At 38.1% G+C, this 25024-nt stretch overlaps 1 protein-coding gene across 1 annotated transcript in view; it reads left to right on the plus strand.

The window, feature by feature from the left end:
• The window catches only part of MAP3K5 (mitogen-activated protein kinase kinase kinase 5), a 98496-nt gene that overhangs the window by 51053 nt on the left and 22419 nt on the right, over nt 1-25024 (plus strand). Inside the window, exons 9-15 of the mRNA XM_084202077.1 lie at nt 4900-5059; nt 7120-7273; nt 9822-9929; nt 15022-15071; nt 19089-19184; nt 20578-20659; nt 22082-22215. Of these exons, the coding sequence (XP_084058203.1) occupies nt 4900-5059; nt 7120-7273; nt 9822-9929; nt 15022-15071; nt 19089-19184; nt 20578-20659; nt 22082-22215 (784 nt within the window). The remainder of the gene's footprint in view (nt 1-4899; nt 5060-7119; nt 7274-9821; nt 9930-15021; nt 15072-19088; nt 19185-20577; nt 20660-22081; nt 22216-25024) is intronic.

Raw genomic sequence — 25024 nt, forward strand, 5'->3', positions numbered from 1 at the left:
TTTTGAGTATGAAGGTCAGAGTGAGATGATTACTTTCACATAAATAGTGGAAGTGAAATTTAAATTCTCAGGTGTAAATGAAGGTATTAATTTGGATATGTGAGGCTGTGCAGAGTTGCCCCAAATACTGTGTTTGCCCTTCTGTGAGTGGGTGAGATTTTACTTTTTGCTTGGCATAGCCTACTTCCACATCCTGTGCTGAAATTTAAATTCTTGTGCCAGAGTAGGAGGTAAGAAGATACATTCTATACATTGCATAGCATTTACAAATACTCACTAGCTGGCCTAACTTTAAACTAGGTAGCTTAATGCAGCCGGGCTATATTTTTTGTGTAGTTTAATATGAATCCTTTTCTTTTAAAGAAACTTTTTAATTGCATACAGACTACAGCCAACTAGATCTGTACACATTTGTTTTACTGATGAAATTTATGTGCTATTTCTTTGGTATCATCTTCTTGTGAAAAGTGTTGTTCTCCTTATTGTCCAGTGTTGCTTTCCTTATTGTTTGTGTTGAGACTGTTACAGAAATGAATGTTCATTCTTACATAAGGTTCCAGCGCCAGCTGATGAATTATTTAGTGCAGAAGTATCCTGTTCCTTAGGTAGTTTGTTTGTGTGCTTGTTTGCCTGTCTTATGTTAACATTTAGTTGGTGTCTGCTGGAAACCCTTGATACAGCAATCCCTCATGTTAGTTACTGGTGTCCATTTTTCTTTTTTGTTATGGGGAATATTATCAAAATACTTTTAGTCAGACTGACTCAGCTATTTTGAAACCTGTCTTCAAATACATTTAGAGTATAGTGTACCCTATGTGTATCATTGGTCATTTGTTTCTTGTTGATAAGACTGTGGTCACTATCATGGAATGCTGGGTTGAACATTACGTCCAGGATCATCTGCTACAAACTTTCTCTGGAAAAGCGCACTCTAGACAGGATGGCCCAGCACTCTGTCCAGCTGAACCTCAAATATGTCCAGTGTCAGCAAATCCATTGCTTCTCTGGGAGATGATTCCAAGAGCTGATTCTTCAAATTTTGAAAAATTTTCATCTCGTACCCAATTGGAAAGTCCCCAATAGTAACTTCTACCTATTACCCTTTGTCTTTTCCTTGTTACTCCTTGTTAAAAGGGAGTCTCCATCTTCTCTGTGTCCACCCTTTTCCCACTGAAGGGTGATAACACCTCCCCTAAGCCTGCTCCTCAAGGCTGAACAAACCCAGCTTTTCCTCATATGGCAGGCTTACAGTCCTTTGTTCATCTTTGTGGCCGTTCTCTGGCCCGTCGCCAGCCTGTCCACATCTTTTGTGTATAGCGACAACCAAAACTGGACACATTATTCCAGAAGTGCCCTGGCAAGCATTGAATAGAGTGGGATAATGCCTTCTTTATCCCTCCTAGTGATGCCCCTGTTGATACATCCCAACATCCCATTGGGTTTCTTAGCTGGAGAAACACACTGTTCACTCATATTCAGCTGCTTGTTTTTCAGGGTCCCCAGACCCCTTTCCACAGAGCTGTTCTCCAGTGCAATAGATCCCAGACTGTGCTGCACTCCCAGATTATGTTTTCCCAGGTGCAAGACCTTACAATGATCTTTGTACAAGGTTTATCAGATGGCTGGAGTTGTGCTAGATTCTGAGGATAGTTTAGTATTTTCTTTGTCTGAGGTAAATGTTTTAAACAAAATCAGGCATTATAATAACAAAGATTATATGGGAATATGTTTTGATTTTTTTTTCTGGTCCTAAGTATCTCTTACATGTGTGTAATTCTTTTGATGACACCTCTTGTTTAGATCTGTGTGTACAAGATCATTTTTTAGCAATAGTTAGATTTGCCAGGCAGTACTTTCTGTTTGGTGTCCACCCACAGCATTATCTGTAGTACACAGAAATTAGAGAAGTTCTGCTTTCTGCTGGGAGATCAGGAGAGAAGCAAGAACAAACCCATCGAGTTCAGTCCAGGTTAAATGGAAATTATATTGCTAGGCTGGGAAAGGTGTAGGGAAGGATGCAGTCATTATCAGTTCTTCAGAGGGTGCATGAGACTGTAATTAGGAGATGCATATCTGATTACATTGGGAATATTGTAATAATTGCAGTAAAATAAGAATAAATCCAAGAGAATTTTTACCAATCTGCATCAGCTCAGAAAATTTGCCTTCTAAAATCTCCTACCTGTACCTGTCAAATAATAGTTCACAACTAAATGAGCAAACTGACTATTAATAAAAACCCTCCTTCTATTTTCTTGGTAGTATTGCTTTATAAACCATACAAATAACTTTGAGACGAGAACAGAAATGCTGTGACAGTTATGACCTCTGCAGGCTGTGCAACTTTGACACACAAAGGATCCAGTAATATGAATTGTTCCATCAATACTTGAGGAAGAAAAGCAGTTTATTTATAAAGCCTTCAAACTAATATTTAACTGGTAATATCTACTTACTGTTATCTTATTTACGTCACAAGCTGTGGGCATATTCTTGGTGTTATACAAACAAAGGCTTTTCTGGCATTAATGTTTCCTCTGTTTTGCCCCATTTGTTTTAAAGGCAAAATATTTCTGATAAAATATACTGGAATTCCTGCTGCTTTTTTCCCCTCCCCTTGTGAATGGCAAGTTTATCATGGAAGGAGAGAATGTGTTGACTTTGCCTGGATTTTCTTATACTCTAAAGAACCTTTTAAAGATGGTGAAATAAAAATAAACTTAGAAAAGGGAAAACAAGGAGACCGTAAACTCAGAATTAAATTCATGAAGGTTCACTTTGCAAGTTTCCAAAATAATCCTTCCCCCCCAAGTTCTTTAAATTGAAGTTATAGTCTTTAGAATCTCTTACAAAGTTATAGTCTTTAGACCTCTTACCTCACCAAGCAGCTACATTCCAGAGATAAGTAGTTTGCCTTTCAGGGATGAGTGACTTTATAGATGAGCTTTGCAGAGGATGGTCAGCAAATTAGAGTGAGTTATAGCACCAAGTACCTCACCTTTCTCAGAAGAACTTGATGAGAGGTTGATGTTGCCTTCTCTAAGGTAATAGGATCCACTTGACAGAATACTTGGGTAAAACTTCCATTTTCTCCAGGCTACGTAGCAGTAATGGTTCCCTGACTTGGTGTCCTGAGGTACTGCCACACATCCATCCTTTCTCCCCCTATCTTCCTTTAAGTCTCCCTTACTGAGCTGGGACTCAAAATGGTTGCTGCCACCAGTCCTACCCAACTAGCAGACACCTCTCCCTGCCAGCCAGTAACGTGGGTCCCTCCCCATGTGAGTTGTACTCTTCATCAGACCCCCACACTCAGTTTGTACCTCACTTCAGCTCTGGCCCTATGCACAGCTATCAGCAAAGGCAGGTCCAACTGAAGCGGTCCAGGTAGCTCTGTGATACCAGCTCCTTACACCTCTTGTGATGAAGCCACATTAAAAGCCTGTGGAAGTTAGGAGGTGTCTGTCTTTTATTGTGTGTTGCTATCAAATGTATGCAAATGTTCTAGTAGAGCCCTTTGGTCTTTGCAGGTAGTGCTGAGGAGTGCTACTTTAAAGTCCTGGGGGAGATTAATTTTTCCATTTACTGTGTTTTCTGGATGGCATTCAGGTTTTGTTCTCTGGAACCCAGCTTAAGTTGAACACTTTCAACACAAATTCCCCCTCCCTATTCTCCACTGACTAGAGGAGGTGTACATCTTCAAGTGGTCTCTTTGACAGTGTGAGGGTGTATAGCACCCTGGCTGAAAGCCTTGCAGAGATGGTCACCATGGTACCCTGTGGAGCTGATGCAGGTGACATTTCTCAGGCAGATCAGAGATACTTTGTACCATCCATGGCATTTTTAAAAGCCTTTATTACCTGACATTGATGTCATAAAAATGTGAGCAATGTGATAAAACAAGATAAACTTTGTAGGCTGGAATGTAGCTTACATAATGATACCCATTTTGATAATATTTATTACTGCTTCCACCATGAAGTTTAGTCTGCTAGCTACTCAGGGAAGGTTAAGGAAAAAAACAAGATCAAGAGCTGCATTGAAATGTCTTGTGAATACTCAGCCTGAATATCAAGGACAATGGAAGATGATGTGGGATGGAAACTGTCATAGTGGAGTGCTGTGGGAAAAGTGAATAAAAAACTACAGTGGTGGAGCGGCTTGTTGTGTAAGCTGAAAATTGAGGTTTTTTGCAGGGGATGGTGTAGCATATCTCATGTTAGCTGTATGTAGCAGCTCGTATGAACTAAAACTCATCCTGAAGGCCACAGGGGAGCCTGTGGTTCTCAGCAAACTTAGCAAGTCAAAACAAAACCTGAGGCTCGCCGTAGTCTTGAGTTGCTGAGGGGCTTGTGAATATTAATAGATGTCTTTCATTGGGGTAGGACTTGCGGCAGTTAAAAGAACATCACTGCTGGAAGAAGCCCAGTGGATCATCTGTTCCTTCTGCATGGGACCTTGTCTATAAAGGTAAGTTTGGGGCTTGGGGCTTGTAAGTTAAAAAAACAAAGCAGAAAAAAACATAATAGGTGCCTTATTCAGCATCTGTTAAGTTTTTGCAGCTATGTTGTGTAGCCTAAGGCCCCAATTTACCTTTACAGATGAGGTCCATGCAAGAACATAGGTAATCTGACTGTGGCCTTGTCCTGACAGCGATGTCTTAACATTCCTTTCTTGAGAAGCCTGTAGGAAGAGGGGGTGGGGAAAAAAGAATTTTCTACCAATTAGAAGGTTTGGAAGGCATATAACATTAACTGGTAAGTATGATTTCCATCTTATTTTATCCAAATGGAGAGGGTATAGTCATGTAAGCAATTAAAAGATTTTGAATAAGGGAAATGGTTATTTTAAAATTGCATTAATACAAATTCTTGTGACTTGTTATTCTCTTTGCTACAGGAGTAAAGATCAGCAGCCTGCTTGGTAAAAAGGGGAGCTTGGAGAAACTGCAAAGCTATTGGGAAGTGGGATCTTTCTTGGGGGCCAGTATGTTGGCTAATGATCATATACGAGTGATCCAGGCTTCAGAAAAGCTGTTTAAACTAAAGGCACCAGCATGGTAAGGTGATAAACAAGGCCATGTACTTTCCTATGTTTTAAAATGTTGGACTCCCTCGGCTTTCACATTAAGCACCGTACTCAGCTGACAGGAGATATGTTTTGTGTTTTTAAACAGATTTTACTGTGTGTGTATTATTTCACTGTGCTTTTATCCAGAGAAGGGACTCTCTTCCCTTTTGCCCTTATTCAGGGGTAGATCTGATATGGGTCTTCAATTTGATGTGTGAGAAGGGCAGATTCGTCGTGGACTTCAAGCTCTTCTGAGGGCAAAGGAGAAAGGGGGAGTTGCTTGCAGCTACAATGCTGAAGAGAAGTGGTAGTGGCTTGTGAGTTTAATCAAAACAGCCTGAAAGTTTTGGGCAATGAAGACAGCTAAGCTAGGCAGGCCTGGCTGTACCTTTAAATATTGTTAAGGCTATGGCACACAGCAGTTGTTTTAGGAACTGAGTACAAATGAGCTGTGTGGTGGCAAGCTGCCTCTTGTAGCAATTGAGAAGACTGCAAATTTAAAGTCCAGTTACTAGGAAGGCCATAAATCCAGGGTTAAAGGCAGCCCTGTACACTCAACCTCTGTTATGCAAAGGCCCAGAAATGTGTGCTCTGACAGCAGGTTCCCAGCACCTGGATAGAGGCAGCAATTAACGACCAGTCAACTACTCATTAAGCACTGGGATTATCTTAGATGGGGAGAACCAAGACTCCTTTCTGACTAAAAAAGTTGTCATTCTGCTAACTCTAAGAGTGAACATCACAACATATGTATTCCTATCTTTTTATAAAGGATACAGTGTACCTTCAGAAGGTGATCAGAGGGATTCTAAAATACGGAAATGCTAAACTTCTGTATTGATATAACATAGAAACTGTCAAAATTGAAAACTCTAATTTACAGACAAAATACTTCATAAATACTTTTTGCAGTGTATTTATTTGCAAGGTTTCCAAATTTTACTATGTGTTTATTTTTCTAAGAAGCTGGATAACACTCTCTGGAAGCCTCCTGGTAGAATTTTCTGGAGTTTATGAATGCCTGGTTGTCAGGATTTTATGTACCCCAGTGCCTCTGGGGTTTAAGTCTGTGGATTAAACTCAGAAGATACAGCTCACTCATTTGTGCTTCGTGAAGAATTTCTCCTGTGAGCAATTCCTTCCCAGTCTGTTGCCTGCTTTATAGCAGGGCCCACTTGGTGCAAACAGAAGTAGACACAATACCTTAAGCCAGCTATCCTGATGGCCTAAGAAGGATAATTGGAAATTGCACAGCTATGGAAATGTTCACTAAAGACCCTCTGAGGGTGAAACAAAAGTTTTCATTAATAGCCTAACTGTGATAAAGTGATAGCAGTGATAAATCCTCTTTTAGTGCATATATCTAATTGCTGTAGTATTCATTAAAATTGTGTGAGATTATGTTTACAACCTTTTTTTCAAAAATGCCAAGAGAAAACAATGGTACCAAGAAGCCCCATAAATCAGCCCCAGAAAATAGAACAACAGAGAGAGGGATAAACTGTATTTAGGGGAAACATTCAGCACACCAGTTGTCCTTCCCTAGCAATGCCAAAAGAGTGCTTAACATAGCTGTTACCATCTTTGCAGGATAATCAGTTCCAGAAGCGTCATGTTTTGGAAATGTGTTAAATAATTGCCTATGCAGACACAATATAGGAGATAGAACACTTAAACTAGTGGACTTTTCACCTAAATTTTTATTTGAGATAAGTCACTACTGAAACAAGTTGGGCATAGGCTCAGCTTGGTCCTGAGGCAGAGGATGTAGCTCTTTCATGAATTTTTCATGGTTGAGGATAGAAGACCATATATGATATCAGGTATATGGGCAGGAAGGAGTGTTCCAGGACTCTTTTATATTTCAGTTGCCTCATTTAGCAGCTGTGTTTCCAATTGTAGTTGGGAATTGCTATTACGAAAAGCAATCCTAGAGAAGCCAAATGTTACTGCCAACCTTGGTGTTGCAATGGTGTGTTTAAAGATAGAGACATTCCTGCTTACAAACCATACTGAATTTACTATCTGTGTATGTTTGGATGGTCACAGGTACCTGAAGTCTATTGTAGAGACTATTTTGATATACCAGCATTTTAAGAAACTGACCCCAGAGCAACATACAGCCAAACAGGAACTTGTGGACTTCTGGATGGATTTCCTTGTTGAAGCCACGAAGACAGATGTGACTGTAGTTCGATTTCCAGTAAGTGGCTGCTTTGTTGGGTCTTTGAGACTTTTTTTGGAAGTGTTTTTGTGGATGGGCTCTTTTAAAACAAGTTGTGATGTAAAGGATATGTGCACAAAGCACTGCTTTTTAGGTGGCCAGACTAACTGCTTGTCCAGGAGAAATGTATTTGGTCTGAATCTTCGATTGATTTTAATTGGATGCACGTGGGTACGACAGGATTGCACAATGTGTTTCATACAAAAGTAATGAGGAAAAAAGTCAAGATAGAATTTTGCTATTTATTGTTTGCTACCAATGGGTATACTTCTAAAGCAAACATTTACAGCGTACTCCAGGTGATTATATATTAACTATACGGTGTTTTGCAAAATAAAAGATATTTAATTAATTTCAGTCTTTTTCTAGCTCAACAGGTTTTGTATACTCTACTGCCAATTAAGACTGTGCCCTTTCAGAGGTTAAAAAACAGCCTAAACAGTCAGAAATCTATTGTTCCAGCTACTAGAAAATGCATTTCAACAACATTGCATTATAAGTTTGTGTATATATATGTGTTTATTTCTGATTTCTTCTAAAAAAAAATTTGCTGAGAATTTTTATTAGATGCCCCAGTGCTGTACCATGTCCTGAAAGTATACTGTAAATAAGTCTATGTTTTCTGCACATATTAACTCTCTGTGTCCAGGAAATAATGTCTTGGGTATTCCTTTTGGCTAACCATCAGTAAAACCAGCTTTTTGTCTTAAAGAGCAATTGCTATTGCCTCTCAGATAGTTAAAGTGGATACAGGTTTTTTTGTACAGTTCATTTACTTTCCATGTGTAGAGGCACTACTAAACTGTTAGGAGGACTTCAATGTTGAGCAGCAAGAGCTTGAGGCAGTAAAGTAAAAACAACATGAGACTGTCTAAAGAGCCTGGTTTTCCTTTTCTGATGAGAACAAGTAGAAAGTTCTGCTGGGAAACAATAGATATTTTGAATCTTCTGGGTTTTGTACAAGACAAGGCATAATCCTTTTAGATTTTAGATGCTGGAATAGTTCAATTACATACTTACTGTAGGCTCTGACTTATAAAACTGTCCAAATAAAATTGTTTGAATTTTTATTAATATAAAGAATCCAACCAAAGTTGATCACTGTGATAGCATGAGCCAAGAGATAAACCCAGTATCCATCTGGTTTGATGGTGTTGTACAGGAGTTGGTTGGAGCATGGAGCTGACAAGGCCAAGGTCATCCCTGTATAGACTCAGTGATCCTTCTGGGTCCCTACCAACTCAATCTGTTCTGTGGTTTTGTGAGCTGACTACACTGGTGTTGCAGACAGAGCTATGGGATTTCTCACAATACAAAAATTCTATTTATGCCTGTTCAGAATGAAAATCATGCAGTTCAACAAGTCAACAAAATGAAAATTAGCTACTTTCTTTTCCTTCCCTTCTCCCAGAACACAAGTAATTTATTCTAAAAGAAGCTTTTTTCCGTGTTTCCTTATTGTGCATTGTTCTGTGTATTCTGAGAGTTTGAGCTTAAGAACTCCACTGTCCATGGGCACTAGCTTAGCTGTTATTAATTCTCTTATCTACTAGCATCAGTGTCATCACTTTGGCCTTTAGAGAAAGAAATGACAGTGCAAGAAATGACAACTTGTTAAAGGATAAAGACCACAGTTTGTGAAATGGCTTAAATCAGATTTTACAAATTGTAGGATTTGACTCAGTTGTGTCTGGAGATGCCAAGGAACACGTTTTAATTCCCACTGCTTGTCATTTACAGAGTTAAATGTGTAGGTACTTTTCAGAATTTAGCCCTGCACTGCTTCCAGTGTATCTCTGTGCTTACCAACTCTGAAGGAGAAGACAATGGCTTAGATTTCACTCTAAGCCATGGGTCTCTCCAAGACTTTCTACTTTGATGTTTATGTACTTTTTAAATAGATGTTGACCAACTTGTCCTAGTCAATCATTGCTGCATCTCATCTCTTTTAAATGATGCTTCTAGTTTTTGTTCTCTTATTCCACAACATTTTCTATACACTTCAGCTGTCAGCCTCTTGCAGTGGTACTTGTTACTTTTGAGAAAATCATTGATCTAGTGGCTACAGTTCATGGTGGCCTAAATCAAAAGCTTTTCAGTTTAGCTCTAGGTTAATCTGTTTCTCTGCTTCACCCAAATATGCTTCTACCAAAAGATGATAAAGGTGTACCATGAACCTTCTCCACAGGGGAGATAGACATTCTAGAGTGGCATTGTAGAAGATTGAATTGTGACAGAAAGATTTCAAAACCTGACATTTTTCAAAAAAATATAATTTGCAAAATTGATACATGCTACCAATTGAAACATAACAGCCTTATGTAAAAAAATTAAATTTGGCTTTTTTCTTTTTTTATCTTAAATTACTGGCAGCCACTAAACTAGCCCAGTACCTAAAATTTTGCATTTCATTATTTCCCTGTTTTTCCTGCTATGGTAGGACCAAAGAAATAGTTTTAACAGCTTTCAATACCTTTCTAAGTCCTACCAGTTTTGTAGTAACTATTGAAATTTTTTTTTCTGCAAGGTTTTAATATTAGAACCAACAAAAATCTATCAGCCCTCATATCTCTCCATCAACAGTGAAGCCGAGGAGAAGACAGTGTCCATCTGGCATGTGCTCCCTGATGACAAGGTATGTTTGTAGTTGTAACTTTTTTCACAATTTAAAAGTATGCATGGTACATAAGGCATGAAGTATGTGACCAGTTACATCTAATTATGATTCTGGAAAGTAGAAAAGTGTTTTAGTAACACACGGGAAAATGGTGAGATATTCAGCTGTGCTTAAGATTGTCCTGATTTTCAATGGATTTTTTGTTTCCCATTATTTTTCAAAATGCATTTTCCTTCAGGTTGTTTTAAGCCATTGTATAATAAACAGCAAATCTGTTGCTTAAGATTTCATATGTAATTTACAATTTAATGCCATTGTACCAATAATGTAGCATAAAATTACTTATACTTACAGAACTGTCTTGTTCCTGTCCTTGCAGTTTTACGTGTCAGCTGTGATATATACTCCTTTAATATGAAAGTAATAGAGACTGGTGTGTTAAAATGGGAGCAGAATCAATCAAATGTCAATGAAGTATTTGGCTGAAGAATAGATGGATGCTCTAGAAACTGAAAATTCTGAGAAGTCTGTACATCAAGGTGTGACATGGCCAGACATATTTGGAAAGGAGCTTAGAAAATCCAGAGATGGAAGTGGAGAGGAAAACCTAGAATGGTTATTACATTCTGGGATGTTTAGGAATCAAAATGTTGGTAAGAGGGATGACAGGGAGGATGTCATAGAACATGAGAGAAGGAAGTCAGCAAGGGAAAATAAAGGAGTATATGAAGAGTGAATGGAGACTTGGTCAGCTGGAGGCAGAACATGGGATGCTGTTCATTCTTCCATGGCAGCATTTTGTTTGCCTGCAGGATAGGACAATGAAGACCTGTTTTTCAGGTAACCATAGAATCATTTAGGTTGGAAAAGACCTTCAATATCACCAGGTCCAATTGTTAACCTTACACTAGCAAGTCCAATCTTCAGCTTTCCTGCTAGTAGTCTGTAAAAGGAGAAACGTTTTTCAACACAAAATACAGTGACACTCTACTGCTTAGATTTTTTGTTGTGAGTTCATGAGAAAATTTAAATGGCAGCTGAAAAAGCATATTTAGAGAACAAACTGAAATGTTTGCCTAAACCAATAAATTTCTATTTATTTGTGGTTTATACTGACTGATGTTTTTTGAAGTAGGCTCAGCCTCTGAGAATAATTTAAAAAATAAATGTATGCAGTTCTTGGGCAAAATAAAAATTTACCATACAGTAAATAATTATTTGTCAGAACTACGGATTAACCTTGCTATCCTAAAATATCTGTTTGGAAAGTATTTCTGTATTCAGAATTTGTTCTATTTAGACTACTTGAACGTGTCTTTATTTTTTTTTCTTTTGTGGACTTTTCTGTGTGTATATTTGGTTCACCTCCAAACAATACTTTTCATTCTGTTAAGTGGCTTAACTGTAGTGTAAGAAGGAACATAGGACTAGAAGGAATTTTCTGGACTGTTGAGGTCTGTTCACTTCTGTTGCAGATACTCTCCCCATATAGTGTTTCCCACAAAGTGATCAAGCTCTTTCTGAATATTAGTATAGGTTTCACAGTTCATCAGTCATGCTGGAAAGTGGTTTGATAACTCCACTGCAACTGTAGAAGAACAAAGAGTGGAATATTGCTGGCAATGTGAAAAAGACCTTAAGTCTTGTAGTTTTCAGTCTGAATTTGTTGACATTTCATACACATTTGTTCTTGTGCCAACAAAGTGTTTATATTAAGTTATTTCCTTTCTCTCTCTGAGGTTTACCTGACAGTATTTTTTAGGAGAATCCTAATATCTCTTAGTGTGGAGATTTGGTGTAGGTTTCTTTTTAGGCAAAACAAATAGGCTTGGTGCACTGGCTACACATGGCATGTCATTGCCATGACTTCCCATGTTCTACTTAGAGTTAACCTTCCTTGAGCATGTGCACTTATATACCAAAATATGCATTCATTTATCATTTAGCTACTGGGATATTTTGCTTGATACATTCAGCAAAGCCATTTTTTCATAGCTGTGTCATTTGACTGCCCAGTTGTCCTCTGTCTGGGGGAAGGATTTGAATGTATTAGTCTATGCCTGTTTGGTGTTCAGAAGATAGGTAGCATGTTAAACATTTCTTTCTGTTTTCCTCTTCTCCTTCCTGACGTGAGATATGTGTATTTTCTGCAGAACAGAATTTTCCTTTTTTCTAGCCTAGTCTTAATCATTGGCATTAGACATTAAGTGAACTCCTTGTACTTTTGCTCTGGCCAGAATCCTTACTGTGGTGAGCTTATTGAGTAGTCAGGAGTCTGATTGAACTCTGTGCCCTGTGAGCCATCTTACCCATTGAAAGAATGCAATGGGCAATTTGATAGTTACACCTTCAGCTGTACAATTATGGTCTGTTGCAATTTTTCTGCGTCCTTAGAATCCATCAGAAACCTCACAGGGAGTTAAGGGACTAGAAGAATTTGGAGACACCAGCTTCCTTTTCAGCTGAATAAAACCAGTATAATATTTGTCTTTGCTAAGAGATTTTGTGAAGGAAAAGGATGTATTATCTGTCAGTCTACTGCACAGAGGAAGACTCATACTTTGGTCCTTAGTAGCCTGAAAACAAGCATTTTTGGGGTTGATTAAAAAGCAAGCACCACCTCTCTAACATGCAAGGGCGTGTTAAACAGCTGGACTTGGAAATATCTTTATCTGTCCAAGTTCAATTTACCAACCATAGGTCTGTCAGAGCTTTAGCAATTCCTGCTGCAGATTTCAGTTCATTTTGGCACATAAATTAATGGTTCTACTTGTTTTCCAGAGTTTAGTCAGTGCTCCAAGAATAAGATCTGTGAGTTACAAAGTGTATGAACTTCCTTTCATGCACAAAGAAGCTGAATTTCCATTTCACATCCAAACTGAAACTCAGTGGAGTCTGCAGCTAGCACTTTTGTATTAAATAGACAAATGACAGTCAATACCAGGATAAATAATGTAGCCTCTTTCTTTTCTATTGCTTTTTAGCGATGTATTTTAATATATATGTGTTTAGATAAACAACTGCCAAGAAAAATCAGACAGCATTTTATTTTGTAGAAGGCACATTACCTTTGCCTTGCAATTCCCTAATTTTAGCAGCCCTGCCCGCATGGGGTTAGAGGAATGCAGCAGTGCTGTTTGCAAGTTTGAAATAGAACAGCCTGTCTCTGTTTTGCTTTGGCTTCTGAATCCATTTTGAGTTTTGTTTTGGGTAGTTGATGATTTTTTTGCCTAACCAAAGAACAGATGCTGAATTTGGATAGCATGCCTCATATATTTACTCCAATGTATTCAAACCTTGGCAAGATCATGAAGGGACATAACTTTTATGTTATTTCATTGCTTGAGAACTTTGTGTGATAATTAAGATTTAAGAGATTAATTGCACATAGATGACAGGTAAAAAAACCAATACTTCTTGTAATGTTTCTTGAGCATTTCTGCCACTCAGGATGTATATTTTCACTTATTTAGATTTTAGATTATTCTCAATAGTGGGACTTGGACAAACACCAATAGCTAAGGTCTGAAGAGAGTTTATAAGCACAGAAAATTGGAAACTAGCAGATTTTATATATGAAGGGAGTTGTAAAAGGATATGCAGAAACCCCTCTCATTAGCATAGGGATTGAGTTGATCTTCCTTCATGTGAGAGAACCAGGCAACATTTCACAAACTTGCCATAACTAGCATCAGTTAGTACTTCCACTTTAAGATGCAAATTTCCTAATATTGGGCTACTCTTCTGTTCCTTTACCCCTTGAAAGAAACCCTTACCCCATTTAACATTGAAGAGATGGAAGCTACTGCTTTGTACTTTACACTTATAATAGTTATGGAACTTGTGCATCAAGAAAGATGTTTGCTTGCATTTTTGGTCCATTGTGTTAGGCATTTCATATTAGCATCACAACATTTAACGTGATTTGAGCAGGAAGGAAAGAATTACAGAGGAGGAAAAAATTGATGTAGAAATCATCATAGGAAGCTGTTATATCTGGGAGAGTAATTTCCACTGTCATTTTCTGCCCATTGTGCAACTATTTCAGTAGTGTATCTGTTGTGACTTCTGAATATTTCACTATTCATTTTATAAGCTACACATTTTTGAGTCTTCTTTTGGAATACATTTGATTATGTTTCTGTTTCACAGTATGCCCTTGCTCAGATCACTAAAATGACAAGTGAAATTCAACTACAGAAAGGAAAGGTTCTTCAAATATGGGGCTCATTGTGATGGGATCCCAATATTGCCAGGGCTGTGAAGTGGTGTAATTCCACCATTTCCTGAAAGGAGAATGTTTTCTTTAGAAGATACAAAAGGCTTCTGTTTGCTACAGTAAAGTTTTAATAGAATATAAACATAGAGCAATATAACTGTCTACAGAGAACTGTAGAATACAGTTCTGCTGAATGTGACAGCTGTAAGTTTAAAAGATCTGAAAATAAATGAGGCCTGGCCCTCTGTGTTCTCATAAGGTGGCTTCTTTCTCCCAGCCATGTTTTCACTGCAGCAGCTCTTAGGGGTTTTGGTTCATTTTTATCGCTCTCTTCTGGATTCCCAGTGAAATAGTCTCCGTTCTGTTTCCTTGGACACTTTGCCTTCATATTTGAACAATTCTTTCTACTTGTCAAGAATTTTCTGCTTTGCTCTCCTGCATTAGGCTTTCTACTTGTAGCTCTCTCCACCTGCCCTCCCCCTACACAAGGGTATTGAGTGTGCAGACCAAGCTCTCATTATTCTCAGAAGTGGAATATTTTTCCCCCTCCTTTCCTGAGTATCACATGTGATCCCAGGTTCAGTAACTCAACAAGAGTGTACTGGCATCTCTTCTGCTCTCCTCTTTTGAATGTTTTTTAAAGTTGTAAATTGTGTTTGCAGAATAAACTGTGAAGAAATAACCCAAATTCCGTCTATGTCGAAGTTCTGTTACAGGTGAAAAAAATGCCTTGAAAAATAGGTGTTAACAGATAATAAATAAATAGACTGTTGTCATTTGACTGTTTCCCCTTCCATCTCTTGAGTTTCATTCTACAAGATATTCCTACTGGCTCTTCATATAAAGGAGGAATATTTTGTTTGTTTATTTATTTTTTACTGTGTGTTACAGAAAGGTATCCATGAGTGGAACTTCTGTGCTGCTTCTATTAGGGGGGTAAGGTAAGTTGTTTTCCTTTTTTGTTTTGAAATAAAAGGAGTAATTGAATGAATTTTGTATTATGCTGCTGCTGTGGACCTTGGAGTGACAGTGATATTTTATCACTGCTGTAACCCCTTGCAATCTATTCTTCACCTTAGTCTCTTTTTTTCTTTTCCGTAGGATTTTTCTATATTTGTCATCCTGCAACTTTCCACTTTCCTTTTGTGTAATTAGATAAAGAAGGTCCAGAAAACTTACATTTTTAAAATAGTCATTGCTCTGTTCTAATAATAACTGTTCCATACACAGAGTTGTTGCTATGTCTGCAGGACGTTTTTTGCACAGATGGATGATTCTTTTTCCTTCCAAAAAGTAACTTAAAAACACCAAACTATCAATAGGCACAAAAATTCAATCCTGTGGGATTCAGCTTATTTTAGGCAAAAATTGCAACAATTTGCTTAGTTCAGTCTGGTTTGGGTTTTGGCTACAGTATGTTTTTGTGTGCTTCTAAAAAAAAAAAAAAGAGGGAAAGAAAGAATTTATTTATTTAATTATTTACTGTCATTTTGGTTCTTCCTTCCCCTTATTAAGCCATGATGTGGTCAGTACAGTTTCTAGTGCAACCTCCTGCTTTGGTTATTTAAACTGTGAATTAAAATTTAATTTTTCAATTGATTTTCCAATCTGTTCATCTGAACAGATGTCCAAAACAACTCAGATGACTCTACGGTGAGCCAAGAGTCACTGTGAATTCTTAGAGAACTCTCTGGCTCCCTCCATGAGGAGCTGCAGGGGGAAATATTTATCTTATGCAAGCATGAAGCTGAATGAGGTTTTTTCTTCTTCTTTTAAATATATGCAAATTTCTGATCACTTAATTTTTCAGTGTTCTACAGGGATTTTTTTTCCTACTTTTATGAAGGCAAGTATTGTTTGGAGGGTGAGCCTGCAGAACTAGGCCTGCTTCTAATCTATTTTTGTATCAATACTATTTTTGGCCACTTTGAGGCTCCTAGACTTAAAGCGGTCTAGGAAGGGGCAGTTCCCAGCTTTATAAGGATTCTCAGCCCTTCTAGACTAGTAAGAGTCAGCTTTAGAAATGCAGCCTTAATGTACAAAGCAGGTCTTTGTACACGATCTTGGAGGCTCTTATGACAAAGACCTCCATAAATATTTATGGTACTCCATAAGGAGACAGCAGGTCTGAAGAGACACCAGGCTTTGAAATGGTTTTTGGTAAATACTTCACTGCAGTGACAGAGGGTCACTTCTTCTGCCTGCTGTGTAACAGCCAGCGTCATCAGCATTTTGTTTTACAAGTAATAGGGTTCAGCTCAAGAGCTGCAAAACAACTTGGAAAGTATGTAGAACTCCCTGAGCAGAGCAGTGCTAAATCACACTCTCTATGTGGGAAGTCATAGCGTAAGAAACTCATCGATTAGCCATTCGTGTGCTAATGTAAATACCTCTGCTTCTGCCAAATGCCCTCGTGACCTCTTAAATACAAGTGTTTCTTATTGAATCAGCCCCAAAACTGCTGTTATTTTTTAAAGGATTTATCAGATTTTTTGGAACATGGCCGTTTCCTCGAGGTACTTTGCATCTTAGGTTATCAAGCAAAGTTCCTACTCTTTTGCAGAGCTGACAGCATATGAGCAAGAAGGTAGGAAATTTATTTTTCCAATGGAAAACAAAATGGCTGACTGAAGTTTGCTCGACTACAAGCTGGCTTTTACTCACTGTTCAGGAGAAGTCCTGGATTTTGAAAAAACCACTACTCATGTTGTTTCTGGGGGAGAGAGCTTCAGAGGTCTGCATCCGGTTTCTTTTGTAGCTCAAGAACTTAGACAAGCTTGAGACAAGGATGTTTCTCTTCTATCCCAAGGTCTGGGAGCTTTGAATCTCATCAAATTACTTAATTACAACAAGAGGTGCCTGTACTGCCAGACTTCTAAAAAACACACTGAAGTTCCACATAGCTCTTTTTCTGTGATTCCTGCCAGTGTTCACCTGTTGAATCTGCTGCTTCATCTGGAAGTACTTGTAATCAGAACTTACAGCATTTGCAGTATTTCTTATCCACTAAGGGGAGTTCTGGATGCACATGAGCTGGGCTCAAGGCCATGCTGCCCTTGCTTCTCTGTTTGTTTGTGGAGTTTAGTGAATTCAGCCCCAGTTCTGCTGTCACAGATGTCAGTGGGTACTACGTCTGCTTGGGCACTGTCAGAGTGAGGCATTTCCTGAGCAAATTTTCCTGTGTCTTTTTATAATTCAGGTGATTTTTAGTCTTTTTCTAGTTTACTTTTGTTTTCTTTTTTTTTCCCCCAGGGAGGAAAGCAACATATAAGCAATGTAAACCCTCACTTAAAGGTCTTAAATATTTATGAATTTCCCTGGCCTATGTGTACACTCCACATTCTTACCCTTTTATTCACTGCTGTGTTTGTCAGTGGTTTCTGGGCACGTCAGGTTTCAGCTAAGAATTTAGTCAGTAAAATGTTTCAATGCACATGGAAATTGAATGAGTAATTCTATTAATATCAATTACTCCAATTCTAGAGAGTTTACTTATATGCTTGAAAAGCTCGAATTTAAAGTTAGTTTATAAGCTCAGGATGGTGACTATCTTCCTAAATGTGTACACTAGTTAGCATTTTTGAATTTTCCTAATGTAAAAATAAATGAGTCACCACACCCAGAGACAAACATGCTTATAATGAAGCTCACACTTTTCATAAGTAGATTTATGAAAGGCAGACCCCCCAGCTTGTCTGAAGAGTCATTTGTTCATCAAAACGTACATGGTTTTACAATAGAGCAACCATAAAGGAGAGCAAGGATCAGGTGATCTTAAACACCTATTAAAGCTCAAAATAAAAAGTATTTCCTGATACTTAAAAAACCCCATCCTGTTACATTAATCAAATCATCAATCCTTTGGCACAACATAATATGTAATTCTACTTTATTGTGCTACAAATTAAGTAGTAACACAATGGCTGTCTTGATCCATCAAAAATAGATTGATTTCACTAGGACTATGGATTTTTCCAGTATATTAATAAGCTTAATAAGGAGACTTAGTCCTCGTTTCTCAAATAGTGCAATATTTTCCCTTGTAACACCTCTAGCCATCCATTTCCCTCCATTCTTTTCCAATATAGTGAGAATCAATTATACTTCATCAGCTTGACAGCTGGCACTCAATATGTAACAAAGTTACAGAAAGAGCTATTTCAAATTACATTTAATATTTTCTATAAGGAGCAGAGTAATGACATGCATATAAAACAGTTCTGGTGAATGAATATCTTTGCACGAACTGCCGCCTACTTGGGGTGGAAAACTGGCAACTGTACAAGAGTTTGCACCTCTTCTGTTTTTGCACTGAGACAGTCATGCATCCATAAGAAAATGGCATACATGCCTCCTCTTTTATCTTTGCTCTGCAGTTATAGCAGATAAAACCAAAACTGAAGGAAGATGTGAGCAGGCAAGCATAATAAAGTAATTCACCTCATATTTAGATGCTGACTTAATTTAAAAACACTTTTCTAACTTACTATCAAGGTACCAATTAACAAGGAGCTGAGTAGAAAATTTTGTGTTCAAGATTGATCTCTGGCTGATGTCTAAAGCACGAAGAACTCATTATTTCAGTTCAAAGTCTAACTTTCTAATATGACTCTGAAAGGATGTTTCATTCTGGTTGCAGGAGTTAAAATTAAGGGCCTTACCTAAATGTACTGAAGACAAAAATGTCAGGTCAATGGAAATATTCCTATGAATGTCTTTGCTCCTACTATTTGTTGGGCAGTAGACTAGTGGGGCAAGCTGAATGATAGCAAACATCAGAATGTGAACTTTGGAGGATACAAAGGAGTGATTTTACAATAAGGAAAAGCTATGGATTCTCAGATTTAATCTGGTGCTTTCCCATGTTAAATGGGTTGATCTGTATGGTTTGACAAAGCTGGTAGAAGTCTAAATGGTCTAAATGCATTTTTCAATAACTTTCTTGGCCGTTCTTTCAGCATTTCAAAGTTTGAAGAACGGTGCTGTTTCTTGTACGTGCTGCACAACTCGGATGACTTTCAAATCTATTTCTGCACAGAACTTCATTGTAGAAGGTGGGTGAGAGTGTTATTTCAAAAAGCCATGGCCTGTGATGGTATAGATCCCTGCATGCACAACAGGGACTGTCTGTTTCAGAACTATGGTGAAAGGTGATCTGAGCGTCCTCAGTGATCAGTGTCTTTTGTGTGAAAGCGTAATGCACAGCACACGGTGTACCTTAATACACTGGAGATCTGATGTATGAAGGGTCAAAGAACAAGCTCAGGGAAGCATTAGAAACAAATACAATTATAAATCTAATTAGTTTTTACACACACCTTTCTGGGATTAGTTTTGTAATACTTATCATATTATGGCTTACTAAAAGTGTTTGCTCCCAGTTCAACAAAGCATCCTAAACTTTAGAAGGACTTACTGAAGTGGGAACATTTGGAGTAACAAAGACTGGTCATGATTTCTCTGTAACTGTAAATACAGTTTTACTTACAATTAAAAACCAGCACACTTGATTTCCTTTATATTAGCATATGTTTACATAAGTAAGATTGTACTTGTGTTCCCGCAGGAAATTTGGCAAAGTTTTGTTGAACAAAATTAGGGGTGCCTCAGTTTCTCTAAGCTGTGTTTCTGCTCCATGAGCTTGAGGCTGTGGGGTTCAATTGATCCTGGAATCATTCCCAAAGGAAATTTCACATCTTTTTGTGCTAAAATGGCCAAAAATTTGCCTAAAAGCACTGCAGCACTCTCTGTTAATGGCTGGATCCATCTCAAAGCCCAACCTCTAGCTTGCTCTTTCATCCATTCCAATTCATATAGGTTCTTTTACCATGTTCATTCCTCTTCACATCTGAGCTCTTCTGAAGAGATGAGTAAGCAATACCTTAGCATTACATGTTTTTTATACTTGCCTTCTTTCAAAAGGGTTGAATTTATAATTGTATTTTTTTAAATGAAAGGTTATGAAATAGACATCCTTTCCATTCAAGGAAAAACATGAAGCTAGCATTCCTACACTACAAAAGTTCTTCCAAATGTAGCAAAACTTCCTGGCACTTCTCATGATGCTTCAGTGCTTTCAGTGGACATAAAGAAATGCTGGCATAGGATGAGCATTTCAACCAAGCTGAGGATTTTGTAATACTAATTCCACTAATAATTTCAGATATCATGGATTTTTTTGCACGTGTAAAAGAAGTAGAAAAACTTCAGGTTTTGATGGCTAAATAACCATGTAAACAAATTTTTTCTTCTGACCAGCAAACTTGAATACTGAATTTATACTGGCTGTATAAATTATACTTATATATACATTGTTATTACATAATATGTAGTCATAAAATAATAATTACTGTACTTAATTCCTCTCTTGGTCCCTTCATTACTTTGTTCCTATACTGTCTCAAGTGTGTGTTTGGTTTCTTCCTCTCCTTTTTATTTTTGGTACAGATTTTTTGACATGGTGAACAGTATCACTGAAGAAATGGGGAAGACTACCGAGGAAGGGGAATGTGATGGAGACTCTCTAGAGGTATTTGTACTTTTTTTTTCTCTTAACATGCAAAATTATGGGCTTCTAGTCTGGCACTTCACTGAAGTAAATTATTCATTCCTTTTCTAGGGATTAATGAAGTTAATTAATGAAGTTACTGTTAACACTGTGTTCTCACCTGGAGTTTTATCTGAACACACACAGAGTTGGAGAGGGAGTACTGGGCTATTGGGTGCAATGCAGCTCTTAAGGTGTTAAAGCCTTCTTTGAGGTGGCAGGGAGCAGAAAAGAATGCCTAAGCCCGTGTCCTATCACATGAAATTCTGGTGTCTTGAAGCTCTAGAGACATCCATAATCAACTGAGAGAGTCAGTGCTATGTGATGAATACAGACAGCCCTCTGTCCCCGTTTTGATGTTGGCATTTTATAACACATTTTATAACATTCTCTCTCTGAAATCAGAGATTGAACGCAGGGAAACCACTGGGGTGACTTGTGGCAGAGAAAAAGAGCCTCTGTTGAGAACATTAGGGTGCCTATTTATTTTAGCAAAAAGGAAAGCAGTGGGTGACTTCATTACAGTGGATAAGTATTTTTGCAGGAAAAATAGCAATGTGCTAATGGTCTCTTAACTCTGTTGAATAAAAATGTAATTTAATAATGACAACAAAAAATTGACTTAATAGGCATGACTACCATGAGAATAATTCATTGTTGAAACAAACTACTAAAAGAACTAGGGAATTCTTTCTTTTAGTAAAAAGATAGCTGTCTTTATAAGCAAGAAAATAAAAACTACTTTAACTAGGCCTAAGCTACTGAATTTAGCACAGGAGTGAGTTTGTGAAATTCTTTGTCTGTGTTACACAAGAGGACACATTGGTAATCGCTCTAACAAATGTTTTGGGGCTGGCCTTAGACTCTTTGAAATTCAAACTGAGCTGAAACCACGCTTAATGTGCGGCAGTGCTGACTAACCTCCATAGCACAGTCTGCTGGCAGACCTGGCAGTGTCAGAATTGAGGCTGTGCTGGTTTTGGAAGCCGTGCGGAGGTCAGGAGAGCTCCTGGGAGGACTGAAGCGTGTCCTGCCTTGCTCCCTGTGCCCGAGCCGGAGCCGGGCACTCGGTCTGGCGCAGAGTGAGTGCCCTCTGTTGTCGGCTCTGCTCGTACAGCTCCTGCTGGCAGAGCTGCGGGCGCTGCTCTCCGAGACACGCCGTGGAACTGCCCCCGCTGGGTACAGCCCAGCTCCGCTCCTCCCTGAAAAGGCTACCTCAGAAACCACGGGGAAACATTGGTGCATCTGCCCGGCATCCCAGCCGTCATCTTTTTTTTCTCCATCCTCTGTGTTCTGCAGAAAGCTACTAGCATCTTGGATGCCTTAGTTATGATCACAGGGTCAGATGGAATAAGTGTTATCCTTCTGCTCCATTTCATGTTGCTGTTGTTGTTTGCTCTGCAGTATGATTATGAGTATGATGAGAATGGTGAGCGAGTCATTCTGGGAAAAGGAACGTACGGCATTGTGTATGCAGGACGAGATCTGAGCAATCAAGTCAGAATTGCTATTAAAGAAATCCCAGAGAGAGACAGCAGGTATAGTAACTCTGGCTAATTCCAAATTTTGGGCATTACATGATTTCATCGTTAATGTGTTCAATCAATTTGCTGATCAAGAAGTGCCTCTTCTACAAAGCTGCCAATAAATTACCTGTTGGCGGTATATAGTGGTCTTCCCTATCTTTGTAATTGGATGCTTGCAAGTTGTGGAGTAGACTGTGATCACAATTGAGAATTTAGATGTTTGCTGGGTTTGGTACTAGTGTTTTTTCTTTAAAACAAAATAAAACTAAAGAAAAAAAACTGCTGAAGTGCAGAATATTGTTTCAGACATCTGGTCATGAGCCCTATCTACCTAGACATACTCCAGCATGTCCTTATAAAAGACATGTCCTATTGAAATTCATTATTTGTGCAGTCCTATAATTCTGGGCCTGAATTGTTGATACAGACATTTTTCTTTCTTGTTTTTGCACCAAATATTTTGAAGCCTCAACATTAGAATAAATCATGTGGAATAATCTCTTTGTTAAATTTTTTTTAACGCTGAGTGTTTCTATGTATGTGTAACCCTCTCTCCTGTAGAAAGGTTTCCATGTAAGGATCAGGCACTTAATGTCCTTAGTATTAGTGTATCTGAAGTTTTCCAGTCTTCAAAGTCTTATGCTATTTTGTATACATAGATTTCCACAAATATTGTGATAAAAGTGATATGAAAGCTAAAGAGTTTTCAAGTGAAACTGACTGTATTACTGTCAAGCTTAGCTCAGTTTCTTTTTCATGGGTCTGTCTTTTTGGTTATTCTGTTCTGACTTGTTTTTTTTTTCATTGTTGTTTCAAAATTAACACTTCTTAATCTTTTGGACCTCATTTATAGATTGGCTGGTGAAATGTGTATGTGGTTTAATAATTTCTCCATTCTCATTATCTTTTAAAGGTACTAGAACTTAGATTATGGAGAGGGGAATCCTTCCATTCTCTATATCGTTATTCCAAATTGAACTTCAATGTTATAATTTCCCAGAAACTATGGCCTTAGTACATGAAACAATCTGTTGACTCAAAATAGTTGCAAGTTTTGTGTATATTAGAAGAAATTTTCTTGTAACAACTGTGATTAATAGAAAGATAGCCTAAATACAGCAGTAACTACTTCAAGGGAAAAAAAATCCAGACTTTTCTTCTCCAATACACATTTTAAAAGAACTTTTAACAGAAAAGGCTTCAGGTTCAGTGTGCAAAGTGTACCACAAAAAGAAATTATTAGGAAGCTGTTAGTCTTTCATCTAAATGTTTAGAGGCTTCCAGTAAGAATTTCAAGTATTGTTCTTTTAATAGCAAAGTAAGAAACATTTATTAATTCATTTTTGGTTAATTGTAACCTGATCTTTTCACACTTTGAAAGAAGTGTATAGAAAGAAAATAATCTCTGAAGTTAATTTGTATTATTTTATAAGTAAGAATTACTACCTTTTGAATTTGTAAAAAATATTTAAGTTCTGAGTCATGAAGGGGTGGAAATTAAAATATTCTATGCAAAAAACTGTGAGTCTTCAATTTTGCTATATGTTGAATAAAAGCTATTGAATAGTATATTTATCAGGAATGTGTACAGAGACACATTCTCCATTCCAACAAAGAGGAAATCAGGAAAAAAAAGCCAGGACAGCTGCTTGAAGGAAAAAGCATCTCCTGGAAAACTCAGACACAAAAAGGAAGCCTACAAACGGTGGAAGAAAGGACTCGTAGCCTGGGAGGAATACAGAGAAATTGGATATTGTCTGAGCAGCCAGGGATCACGTTAGGAAAGCAAAAGTACCTAAGAGAATTAAATCTTGCCAGGGATGTCAAGGGCATCGTGAAAAGCTTCTGTAAGTACATGGTGATAAAAGGAAGGCTAGGGAACATGTGGACCTTCTCCTGGAAGAAACAGGAGACCTGGTTATCCAGGACATTAGAAGATTGAGTCTTCAACAATTGCTCCAGCCACACCACCCAAGTCACAGGAGGCAAGGGCAGGGATTGGGAGGATCAAAAACCACCCTCTGTAGAAGATCAGGTCTGAGGCCATCTGAGGAACCTGAACATGCACATGTCCATGGGGCCAGAAGAGTTGCATCCATGGGTTGCCGCTGACTGGAAAAGGGAAATAAACCCCCTGTTTTTAAAAACAGAATAAGGAAGACCCAGGGAACTTAATAAAGGTTTCACCTCTCTCCTGATTGTGATCATGGAATAGGTCCTCTTTAAAACTTTGTTAAGACACGTGGAAAATCATGAGATGATTGGTGACAGCAGACATGGCAACACTAAGGGCAAATCACACCTAACAAATTTGGTGGCCTTCTGAGACAGGGTTACAGCAGTGGCTGCTAAGGGAAGAGTGACTGACAAGGCCAGCTTGGATAAAGCCTTGAACACATTGGTCCAGTGGTAGATATCCTTGCCCGTGTCAGAAGGGTTGGAGCTTTAAAGTCTCTCCCTAACTCCAACCATTCTATGATGATTAAGAATTTTTGTGCATACCATTTAAAGTCTTCTAGTGATTTAAGTTCTAAAACAAAAAGCACTTCGTCCTAGGGAAAAATTTTCTTATGGCTTTGCTTTATTTGCAAAATTATTTTGTTGCTCAAGTCTCAACTGTGCTGTTTAAAAGTGCAGGAAGAAGAATTATAATGGTCTTTCTGCTGCTGCCCAGAATTAGTATCTCATTAGCAGAACTTAGGAATACAATCTTTGATTTTGCATTTGCGTATGACTAACAATGTAGTCAGAATCTTTATAACCATGTGGAGAGGTAAGACAAAACTCAAATTAGTTTTTAGTAAACTGACTCAGAGTTGCA

The sequence above is a fragment of the Fringilla coelebs genome (genome assembly GCF_963513975.1).
Source record: "Fringilla coelebs genome assembly, chromosome: 3".
NCBI lineage: Eukaryota > Metazoa > Chordata > Aves > Passeriformes > Fringillidae > Fringilla > Fringilla coelebs.